Source organism: Littorina saxatilis, unplaced genomic scaffold (genome assembly GCF_037325665.1).
Source record: "Littorina saxatilis isolate snail1 unplaced genomic scaffold, US_GU_Lsax_2.0 scaffold_793, whole genome shotgun sequence".
Taxonomy (NCBI): domain Eukaryota; kingdom Metazoa; phylum Mollusca; class Gastropoda; order Littorinimorpha; family Littorinidae; genus Littorina; species Littorina saxatilis.
Window position 1 is genome coordinate 13,396 of NW_027128989.1, and position 11,865 is coordinate 25,260.

Genomic DNA, 11,865 nt, shown 5'->3' on the forward strand with positions numbered 1-11,865 from the left:
GCCAAACACACGCACACACAACAAATAAGGGGGAACTCACTGCGTTTGACAAAGGTAGTCAAGTGCCCATTGCAAACTTTCCCCTTCGATTTCAGCCTGCTCTAGCATGTACGAGACATGCCTGACGGAGGGGTCGTTCGATCCTCGAGTAGGTTCCGTCACATCACGACAAAAAGTCTCCAGGAATCGTTTGAAAGACGATGTTTCATTCTCATTGGGATCATCCATCCCTGTGAAAAGCTTCGTGCACCATTCTAAAGCAACACTGTGTGCTCAACAATCCGTGACGTCATAAAAACATGCGTGTGGTTTCCCACTTCCCGCGGTATTTTGACGGAAGCGTCGTACGTTGTGCTGAAAACACCTTCAGTGCATGTGTTCGATCTCTCTTTTCTGATATGAGCTGTGATTGCTGTATGATGCTCCAGAAAGAGGTTTGTACCGAGTTACCAGAAAGCGGTTTGTACCCCCGTTACAGAAGAACAAAGTACATATTTGATAGTGTACGGTAAAACTAAAACACACACGGCACAGCCATTGCCAAACCAGAGATACTGTTAAGAAAATTGAGCACAGGCGCATGACTGTTGTAGTACTTTCGGTTTCATTTTCACACCGACTATCAGTGATCTCGGTTTAAAATCAATCGTTTTCCCACTTCTTTTAAAAATGCTGCAAGGTACCTGCTGGCTAAACGTAGGAAAGGGCTTGTGTTTTAGGGAATTGCTGGGTAAATTCGAACAATCAAAACGAACTTTATAAATGCTTTTTTTAGGTGGTATTTCAGATGGCTATAAGGAGTAACTCAGTCATTATTTTGTCGATCACTACGTCTGTAATTAATTTAGAAAGCCATTTATCCTAACTGGCATTCACAAATTGTATGGTATCACTTGAAACGTTTGCAGGATCTAGATGAATATTTGCGCAAATGTATTATAAATATATATATATGTTAAACAATATACAACTACAATATAATTATAATTTGCAGGATGAGATTGTAAAATACTGACAATTAATCAAGAAAATGTTGAAGATTTTGGTCTTGTCATCCCGTTCATGCCTTTATTTATTTTTTGCAGATCTACATCAGATGAAGTGAAGGTACTTAGACACAGTATGGATATTTCAATGATGAAGATTCTAGCGATGTTGATGCTGAATACAAGATAATCCATAACATGGCCTGTGTCTCGGCATCAGTTGCACACTCTCAGCGAGAGTTACTCACCTTCCCTTTGGCTCCTGCCATCCGTGCAAAGCTGTCTTCTGCTGGCTTCCTGACTGTGGCAGACCTCAACAATGTGAAACCCTCCCAGCTCAGCAAGGGTGAGAGTGAGATCAAGAATGTGTAAACTAAATTTGTTGCATAACATTTGCTGGTCTTGCAAGTATTTTCAGGGATTTACACATGCACACCCACACACACATACATACACACACTCACAAACACACACACATATATATATATCTATATATATATACGACTAGTGTCTGTGTGTGTGTGTGTCTGTGTGTCTGTGTGTCTGTGTGTCTGTGCGCGATGCGCGGCCAAGGTTCTCGATGGATCTGTTTCAAATTTGGTGATCATATTCAGGTACACCCTGGACACAACCTGGTCGATGAGATATTTCAACACGTGCTCTCAGCGCGCTGCGCGGAACCGATTTTGGTTCCACCTCAGCTATTTTGGTTCCACCTCAGCTTACCCGGGCCCCCATACCGACACACCATAGCCGCTACACCACATCACAACGCCAAAGTTCTCGGTGGTTCTTTTTCAAATTTGGACACCGTATTCAGCTACACCCCGGACACAATATCATCGATGAGATATTTCAACACGTGCTCTCAGCGCGCAGCGCTAAACTCATGTTCGTTTTTGTGTTCATTTCACCATTATAAGTAACTCTTCCTTATCTTCTCCAGTGTTTGGCGTTTATCTCCCTTCCTTCGTGTGGCTTTCCCGTTCAGTTGTAAGTTACTATTTATTTTTAGAATGTCACTGCGCTGTCCAGAACGCTTCCCTTGCACCCGTAAGTTGTTCTTACTGTCAAAGTGAAAAGGTCGAATCAATTTATAGCCACGCGAAAAATACACTCTCACCTATCTCTATATATTTATAGATACAGATATGCATATATATATACGGCTTCTCTGTGTGTGTGTGTGTTTGTGTGTGTGTGTAGGCAAAAACCTATGTATTATAGAGTTCTGTTTGTGATGGGGTCTAGCGGCTTTTGTCTGTCTGCATGTTCTGGCATGTGAGAAGCCACAGCAGATAATATAGGGCTAAGAAATAAGCTCTAAAATTCTCAATCCCGTTTGACAGGACTTCGCCTTTCAAAGGTGATTGTGGTGAACCGCCACGCTGTCTGTCTCTGTCGCGCCGTTCACCCCAAATTCCCGTTTCTGAGAGTGACTATTTTTAGAATGTCACTGCGCTGTCCAGAACGCTTCCCTTGCACCCGTAAGTTGTTCTTACTGTCAAAGTGAAAAGGTCGAATCAATTTATAGCCACGCGAAAAATACACTCTCACCTATCTCTATATATTTATAGATACAGATATGCATATATATATACGGCTTCTCTGTGTGTGTGTGTGTTTGTGTGTGTGTGTAGGCAAAAACCTATGTATTATAGAGTTCTGTTTGTGATGGGGTCTAGCGGCTTTTGTCTGTCTGTATGTTCTGGCATTTGAGAAGCCACAGCAGATAATATAGGGCTAAGAAATAAGCTCTAAAATTCTCAATCCCGTTTGACAGGACTTCGCCTGCAGAGGTGATTGTGATGAACCGCCACGCTGTCTGTCTCTGTCTCGCGATTCACCCCGGCGAAGCCGGGTATTCCTCTAGTACATTATACATACACACACACATGCACATAAGCAGGCTTGATGATGATCTCAGGCTGATTTGAGTACACAGTTATGATTGCAAACAAACATACACACCAAACTGTACATGTTTACAGAGCATACACATCAAACTGTACATGTTTACAGAGCACACACATGGCATGTACACACACACTGACACAGAAGCATGAATGAATGTAATTCAGACCCTGGATGAGATTTGTCTTATGTCATAAATTTAATCAGGCTCAGAGCAATAGTTTACACAGTTGACCCAACAACACTAACGCTTACTAAACAGACAATACATTTCCAGAGGCTGGCATAGCACTTGAAGATGCTCTGGAGGTGGTGAAAATCATCTCAGGCGAAGGAAAAACTCCAATGCCAAGCCAGAGCGCTCTTGAGCTGCTGGAGCAGGAACAGAATTTGCCGAGCATCGTCACGTTTTGCGCCAAGTTGGATGGGGTCTTGGGAGGCGGAGTAACGCTCAGACAAGTGACGGAGATCTGTGGTGCTCCTGGAGTGGGCAAAACTCAGATGTGGTGAGAATTTCTTTGTCTTCTTCTGCGTTCCAGACCATGCTAGAATGTCAATACAGTGAAGCCCCCCTTTTATAGTTTTAATTTAAGGCCCCCCAATTTAAGACTCCTCCCTTTTTATGACCCTCTCTTCTAGGACTTTCTGTTCATAGCCTTTGTAAATTTACCCCCATTTTTTAAGACTCCCTCCTTTTTAAGACCTGATTTTCTCAGATTTGTGTAGGTCTTAAAAGGGAGGTTCCACTGTAATGGCTTTAGGGCAAAGTCCTTGATGCGCCTCAGTGACTTACTGCCAATCCCTACTGCTTGTTGTAGGCCTCCATTAGGCATTACATTTACTATTTAGATATTCGGAAAAAAGTGGCACAGCGGAAGAAGCGTTAAACGGCCTGTATTTCCAATCCAATGCACTGTAATTCCAGTCACGAAACTTTGCACTGGTCAGCGTTATGTACCTTGGGGTTGGTGCCTCCACATTTATTACATTTTGTTGTTAAAAATATTTGTTAAAATGTTAACGTTTCCCATTGCTTCATTCCATTTCAATGTAGCATGCAAGAAAGAGCATTCCCCCCTTTTCGCTTGCATTTTGATTTGTTGCCAACTTGTTGTCATTCTTTTCTTCTTTATTTTCATCAGCATCCAGTTAGCAGTGGATGCCAGTATTCCGGAGGAACTCGGGGGAGCTGGTGGCGAGGCCGTCTACATTGACACGGAGGGCAGTTTCATCGTAGAGCGTGTGGCCGACATTGCCATGGCAACAGCAGACCATTGCCATCGTATGGCTGCAAGCGCAGGTAGGATTCTTGTTGTGACACGAGCCGTTGTAAAGTGGAACAACTCTTTTAAGACGCTCCAAGTTAAGACTTTCTCTGTTTTTAGACTTTGATCTTACCAGGGCCTAGCATTGTAAGCCGTTCGGCGTACTTTACGCCGAAATAACATCTCCAGTACGCGGAACTCGATTTGGTGTACGCCGAAATGCAAAAACCTGTTATTCCCAAACAGTCCCAGCTTTCGTTTTGTGCGCCGTTCGGTTCAATTCTCAATCGGTTTGACAGTTTGCTTGAGCACGCACTTCCTCTGGCATCGCGCGAGCATGCTTTGTGCCGGTGTTTTGTGGCTCTAGACTTGAAATAATGTCTCGAAGCGACATTGTTGAACGTGGTCAGCCATTCAGTGACAAAGAATCCAGGTATTCCTGGAAGTGGGAATGGCTGGATTTCGTTCCGAAGGCGGAAGGCAAGTCAGAAGAAGTAATGTGCCGATACGGACTATGGACTATGGCATAATTTAGTTGCTCAATCTTCTTGGGGGGGGGGGGGGGGGGGAGGGGGGTCATTTTAGGTTAAAAAAAAATCTTCAAAATCCCCGCCTTTGCAAGCTGAACTCACTTTTTCCAATGCTAGGCCCCGTCTTACAGATGTTCTGCTTATATCTATCTACCGGCACGGTTGGCCTAGTGGTAAGGCGTCCACCCCGTGATCGGGAGGTCCTGGGTTCGAACCCCGGCCGAGTCATACCTAAGACTCTAAAATTGGCAATCTAGTGGCTGCTCCGCCTGGCGTCTGGCATTATGGGGTTAGTGCTAGGACTGGTTGGTCCGGTGTCAGAATAATGTGACTGGGTGAGACAAGAAAAAGAGGGAGAGGGGAAAAGTAAACTGAGCATCCGCTGTTAAGCTTTATCTTAATGATTCTGTTCTTTTTCTTAACCATTTTTTTTCTCTCTGACTGCTTAGGTGTCTTTGGTGATCAGTGTTAATTTATTATTTATTTTTCTATTTATTTTTCTATTTGTTTAATTATTTACCAGACTTTCCGGACTATAACTATAAGGCCTAAAAAAAAAAATAGGTGTGGTTACGGTAACCCGACCTACCCTATTTTTAGGGGCCGACCCTATAACTTTTTATTACATTTGTCAAAAAACACACACAAAAAAACAAGAAACGAGTGCAGAAAACGCAATGAAAGCGAAAGCGCTCGAGTCGCACACTTATTTCCCTGTCAAGTAGGTTTAATTTGTACACATTGGAAAAAAAAGTTTTAAAAAAATAAGTGATTGCCTACCTTCCTACCCTATTTTTTTGGCTATGTTACCTTAACCACACCTTTTTTGGGGGGGGCCTAAGGCGCAACTGTTTTTCTCATCTTGAACCCCTACACCCTATTGACCGATATCGCCTTATGTAAACTGGTCAGTGTCTGTAAACTGGGGCAGGAAGAGTTTCCTCTCAGATATTTCCACTCTCTATTTTTCCTTTGATGTGCAGCCAATACACCGGAAGCGCCTCAAGTGTGGATTTTTCTCTATTTTATCGTGAAAGTGGGGGTTGCGCCCTATATAGCTAAGCACCTTATAGTCACAAAAATAAGGTATGTTTATTTATTTCAGATGATGTGGACATTGGCAATTACACCATGGAGACAATTCTGGCTGGCATTCACTATTTCCGTTGCCATGACCACATTGAACTGCTGGCCACCATCCACTTGCTGACCACCTTTGTTCAAAAACACCCTAAAGTAAGCAAACCGTTTTTATTTCAGACCAGACTTGCCTTCAAGTGGCAATTTCTTCTTCTTCTGCTGCGTTCGTGGGCTGAAACTCCCACGTACATTCGTGTTTTTTGCACGAGTGGAATTTTACCGTGTATGGCCGGTTTTTTCCCCGCCATTTAGGCAGCCATACGCCGTTTTCGGAGGAAGCATGCTGGGTATTTTCGTGTTTCTATAACCCACCGAACTCTGACATGGATTACAGGATCTTTTTCGTGCGCACTTGGTCTTGTGCTTGCGTGTACACACGGGGGTGTTCGGACACCGAGGAGAGTCTGCACACAAAGTTGACTCTGAGAAATAAATCTCTCGCCGAACGTGGGGACGAACTCACGCTGACAGCGGCCAACTGGATACAAATCCAGCGCGCTACCGACTGAGCTACATCCCCGCCCCCAAGTGGCAATAAATAAATGAGCTCTACATATTGTTTTCTCTCCATAGACAGTTTCGTCCCCCCCCCCCCCCCCCCCCCCCCCCCTACAAGGTGATTTTTTTCGTGAAATCTTATGTGTCTTATTTTTTTCGTTCCAAGGTGAGGGTTATTGTGGTGGACAGCATCGCCTTTCCTTTCCGACACAACTTTGATGACCTGTCAATGCGGACACGTCTCCTCACTTCCATGGCTCAGAGCTGTATTCAGCTTGCCACAAACTTTGATCTTGCAGTAAGTGTTTGTGCTTGGGAGATGATGATGATGACGATAATGATGATGATCCTCACCTCCATGGCTCAGAGCTGTATTCAGCTTGCCACAAACTTTGATCTTGCAGTAAGTGTTTGTGCTTGGGAGATGATGATGATGATGATGATCCTCACATGGGTGAAACTAGCCCGTCAATTGATGGATTTCCGTCAATTGTAAAAATGTTGTGACGGAAATTCCGTCAATCCGAAATATTGATCCCCCAAAAACTATTTTGAAATCAGTTTACTTGCAGCGATGTTCGCGAAACTCGTTTGAACTGCTGACGCGATTCGGTTTCAGCTTTCGGTTTGAACGGAAATACTCTTTTGTGTAAGAATACAGCCCGCGTCTTGTTGTTAACAATTTCGCAGGCGTCTGACTTTCGGGTCGCTTCATTTCTCTGACTGCGAAGAAAAGGCTCTATTTCCAAAGGAAGCCGCTTTTTTTCCCGGTGTTTTGACGGGCCGATGAAGTGATGAAATGAGTAAAGCATAGAAGATACCCGTTTTAACAGAGTTGATCGGTGCTCACCAACCGAACAAACGCGCGTAAGCGAGTAAAGAGTGTAAAGAGTGTTTTCGGAAGTGGCTTCAGAATCTTGATACACCGTGACATTTGTGTGCCATCTGCTCCAAAGTGAGAGATTATGGAACTATCGGGAAGAATATGCACGCGCAAGAAGCAAACACCACAAGAAAGCTGTACCGACTTCGTGATAAAGTCTGAGTTTACGTCGACCATTTCATTCTTTCTCTCAATGCGCCGTACGTGCTCCGTATCTTTGGATCTTCGGTTCAACTTCAATGCGTATCTTTGGTGTAGTTTTCAGGTTAGTCATCAAATAAACAAGACATTAACTTCAGGTGTTCAAGTTGTATGTGATATATATATGGCTGCTGTTTTTTTTATGTGTTATCAGTTTTGTCATTTTCTGTTTGTCTTTGAGCGTGTATCGTTATGTGTTATAAGCGCATGATCGAGTGACTTGTTTGGTGAAAATCGACTTGATAGGATCTGCTGTTACGTATTGCTCATTTCTCTGCTTGCTTCAGCACAGTCTGTCTTTACCTTCCTGACACTCTTTTAAGCAGAATAACTTGGAATAACTTGGAATGGTGCTTGTGCTAATGAGAATGGACTAAAAATAAAAATCCCTTTTTTTATTTTATTTTTTAAGGCTGATCAGTCTCTTACAGTCTTAGGTTTTTGACAGGCATTAAAGTGTCACATTTTAATTTTTTTTAGGTGCAGGAGAGGCCATAAAATCACCCACAAAACGTCAAAATTTGTTTTTAGCTGGGGGGCTTTGCACTGCAGCTGTACCCCGCCAGGGCCTGGGCGGCCCCTGGACCCCTGCCTCAGAATTTTCAGTCAATTTATTTTTTTTAGGTTTCACCCATGTCCTCACCTCCATGGCTCAAAGCTGTATTCAGCTTGCCACAAACTTTGATCTTGCAGTAAGTGTTTGTGCTTGGGAGATGATGATAATCCTCACCTCCATGACTCAGAGCTGTATTCAGCTTGCCACAAATTTTGATCTTGAAGTAAGTGTTTGTGCTTGTGAGATGATGATAATGATGATGATCCTCACCTCCATGACTCAGAGCTGTATTCAGTTGGCCACAAACTTTGATCTTGCAGAAAGTGTTTTTGAGATGATGATCAATCAATCAATCAATGACGCTTATATCGCGTATATATTCCGTGGGTACAGTTCTAGGCGCTCTGCAGTGATGCCGTGTGAGATGAAATTTTATACGGCCAGTAATTGCAGCCATTTCGGCGCATATTTACCTTTCACGGCCTATTATTCCAAGTCACACGGGTATAGGTAGACAATTATTAACTGTGCCTAAGCAATTTTGCCAGGAAAGACCCTTTTGTCAATCGTGGGATCTTTAACGTGCACACCCAATGTAGTGCACACGGGGGGGGGGGGGGGGGGGGGGGGGGGGGGGGGGGGGAGTTCGGGGGGGGGAGTTCGGACACCGAAGAGAGTCTGCACACAAAGTTGACTCTGAAATAAATTTCCGCCGAACCTGGGATCGAACTCACGCTGACAGCGGCCAACTGAATACAAATCCAGCGCGCTACCAACTGAGCTATATCCCCGCCCCCATAATGATGATGATCCTCACCTCCATGACTCAGAGCTGTATTCAGTTGGCCACAAACTTTGATCTTGCAGTAAGTGTTTTTGAGATGATGATGATAATGATGATGATCCTCACCTCCATGACTCAGAGCTGTATTCAGTTGGCCACAAACTTTGATCTTGCATGCAGTAAGTGTTTGTGAGATGATGATGATAATCGATTGAACACTTGGATTTTTCCTCTTTGAGCCATGTTATCGGAGTTTGACAAAAACGCACATTTAGTCGGATATTCGAGACTACAAAAGAGTGCTTGTTTGTGTGCACTTAATCATAAAAAACAAGTCGTGTAAGGCGAAAATACAATATTTAGTCAAGTAGCTGTCGAACTCACAGAATGAAACTGAACGCAAAGCCATTTTTCAGCAAGACCGTATATTCGTAGCATCGTCAGTCCACCGCTCATGGCAAAGGCAGTGAAATTGACAAGAAGAGCGGGGTAGTAGTTGCGCTAAGAAGGATAGCACGCTTTTCTGTACCTCTCTTTGTTTTAACTTTCTGAGCGTGTTTTTAATCCAAACATATCATATCTATATGTTTTTGGAATCAGAAACCGACAAGGAATAAGATGAAAGTGTTTTTAAATTGATTTCGACAATTTAATTTTGATAATAATTTGTATATATTTAATTTTCAGAGCTTGTTTTTAATCCGAATATAACATATTTATATGTTTTTGGAATCAGCAAATGATGGAGAATAAGATAAACGTAAATTTGGATCGTTTTATAAATTTTTATTTTTTTTTTACAATTTTCAGATTTTTAATGACCAAAGTCATTAATTAATTTTTAAGCCACCAAGCTGAAATGCAATACCGAAGTCCGGGCTTCGTCGAAGATTACTTGACCAAAATTTCAACCAATTTGGTTGAAAAATGAGGGCGTGACAGTGCCGCCTCAACTTTCACGAAAAGCCGGATATGACGTAATCAAAGACATTTATCAAAAAAATGAAAAAAACGTTCGGGGATTTCATACCCAGGAACTCTCATGTCAAATTTCATAAAGATCGGTCCAGTAGTTTAGTCTGAATCGCTCTACACACACACACGCACACACGCACACACGCACATACACCACGACCCTCGTTTCGATTCCCCCTCGATGTTAAAATATTTAGTCAAAACTTGACTAAATATAATAAGAGGAATTCTAACTAAAAATAAAATTGATTGATGCATAAATGTTATTTTTACTTTTGACCAAAAATGACATTTCACACATATCTTGACAGTCATTGTTCACCTCAACTGCTGGCGTGGCCTCGGAGGATCATTGACTGTCTTGATCTGTGTAAAATGTCATATTTCGCTCAAAAATACAATAACGTGTAATATAATATTATGAGGTTTTGCCCCTCAAGTCAATCGCAGCTTTAGGAGCGATTCAGCAAATTCCCATACACTCTAACACTCACGCAGTCTATATTTTTTTTAATTATTTCAGGTTGTTCTGACAAACCAGATGACGACGCGTTTCACATTGGGGTCGAACGGATCACAGCTGATGCCGGCGCTAGGAGAGAGCTGGGGTCATGCATGCACCGTTCGTCTGATTCTGTTCTGGGAGAACTCACAACGTCACGCCATGTTGTACAAGTCTCCCTCCCACAGGGAGACAACAGTCCTCTATCAAATCACAGTGAGTTTTTATCTGCATGTTTTTTTTTTGTTTTTTTTTATTTACTTTTTTTTAACTCACAACCTCACCACACGGTTTTGGTTTTTTTACAAAAAAAAAAGTGTTATGGTTGCATGTAATTTGTAAAGTGATTTTGTGGTCTAACCTTCTGACAGAAATACAAAAATAACCCTGTGTACAGTTTCGCATTTGTATGCATGTGAATTTCTGTAGTTCTCTCTTCTCTGTCTTTCAAAATTCCCTCTCTCAGGAAATGTTTGTTCCTGGTGAGATTGATTGTCAAGAGTTGTTTCAAGAGTTGTTTCCCTTGCCCCATTCTTCCTTTGCTTTATCTGACAAAGCAGTAACTCTCATGTAAATGCAGCAAACAAGAAGTTTCAAGTACTCATAAGGAATCGCTGGAAATATTTCTTTTTACATGAATTCCAGAATGTATCAGTTGGGCTTCTCGTATTACATGTATTTTGTAAGAAACAGGAGAGACAATCAATGTAATGCACTGTTTTCATTTTTATCATTACCGGCACGGTTGTCCTAGTGGTAAGGCGTCCGCCCCGTGATCGGGAGGTCGTGGGTTCGAACCCCGGCCGGGTCATACCTAAGACTTTAAAATTGGCAATCTAGTGGCTGCTCCGCCTGGCGTCTGGCATTATGGGGTTAGTGCTAGGACTGGTTGGTCCGGTGTCAGAATAATATGACTGGGTGAGACATGAAGCCTGTGCTGCGACTTCTGTTTTGTGTGTGGCGCACATTATAATTATGTCAAAGCAGCACTGCCCTGATATGGCCCTTCGTGATCGGCTGGGCGTTAAGCAAACAAACAAACAAACAAACAAACAAACAAATTTTTATCATTAGATTTCTATTGATGTATTTATTTGTCTTTTCTTCTTTTCCAGACTGGAGGCATAAGAGATGTAATATCTAGAAAGACCTGCTCTGACCATGAACCCCAGGAGGCAGATGGTACAGAATCGGCTGTGACAAAACGACCACGATTAGCGTGATGTGTTCTGTTTGGTTGGACATATGAAACTCTGGTTGAATGAAACTCAGAATGCAAAGAAGGGAAAAACCTGAACCTTTTTCTTTGTGTTTACATTCGGCTTTTGGCAGATGTTATGTGGTTATGTTATTGTACAAAGCGTTGCTTATTTTGTGTCTATTTTAAAATCTTTCCTGGCACAGATCATTTGTTATTGTTGGTGCTGAACAGAATACAACCTTTCAAGTTTTGATGCGATGTGTAAGAGTTATGATCATAAAGAGAATTACTGTCATTTGTAGTTACATTTACCCCGTTTTTCACAAGTACACACTACATGCAGGGTTTTATTTACTAGTGCGCCCTGCGCCATTGTCGCATTAAATCTGAAAATGTCCCATCACAATTCTCTTCAGTGCGTCAAAGAGCG

General features: G+C 42.4%; 1 protein-coding gene across 2 annotated transcripts; it reads left to right on the plus strand.

Annotated features, from left to right (window-relative positions):
• Nucleotides 1-296: 296 nt before the first annotated feature.
• LOC138957282 (DNA repair protein RAD51 homolog 3-like) lies at nucleotides 297-11,601 on the plus strand. Of its 2 annotated transcripts, none has more exons than XM_070328418.1 (8): nucleotides 297-434; nucleotides 1,086-1,332; nucleotides 3,178-3,406; nucleotides 4,043-4,200; nucleotides 5,801-5,931; nucleotides 6,500-6,736; nucleotides 10,256-10,450; nucleotides 11,350-11,601. In XM_070328418.1, the coding sequence occupies exons 2-8, from the start codon at nucleotides 1,185-1,187 to the stop codon at nucleotides 11,455-11,457; spliced, it is 1,206 nt and encodes a 401-aa protein (XP_070184519.1). In that variant the 5' UTR covers nucleotides 297-434; nucleotides 1,086-1,184; the 3' UTR covers nucleotides 11,458-11,601. The 2 variants fall into 2 exon arrangements, with proteins under 2 accessions (XP_070184519.1, XP_070184520.1); XM_070328419.1 differs by having other exon boundaries at nucleotides 6,500-6,631.
• Nucleotides 11,602-11,865: the final 264 nt, after the last annotated feature.

What these genes read in the sequence shown, in the direction of transcription:
- LOC138957282 (XM_070328418.1), top strand. Translation starts at nt 1,185, where the DNA reads ATGGCCTGTGTCTCGGCATCAGTTGCACACTCTCAGCGAGAGTTACTC. An exon ending in TTGTTCAAAAACACCCTAAA is followed by an intron (nt 5,932 to 6,499) that starts GTAAGCAAACCG and finishes TTTCGTTCCAAG; the next exon opens with GTGAGGGTTATTGTGGTGGA. An exon ending in CAGTCCTCTATCAAATCACA is followed by an intron (nt 10,451 to 11,349) that starts GTGAGTTTTTAT and finishes CTTCTTTTCCAG; the next exon opens with ACTGGAGGCATAAGAGATGT.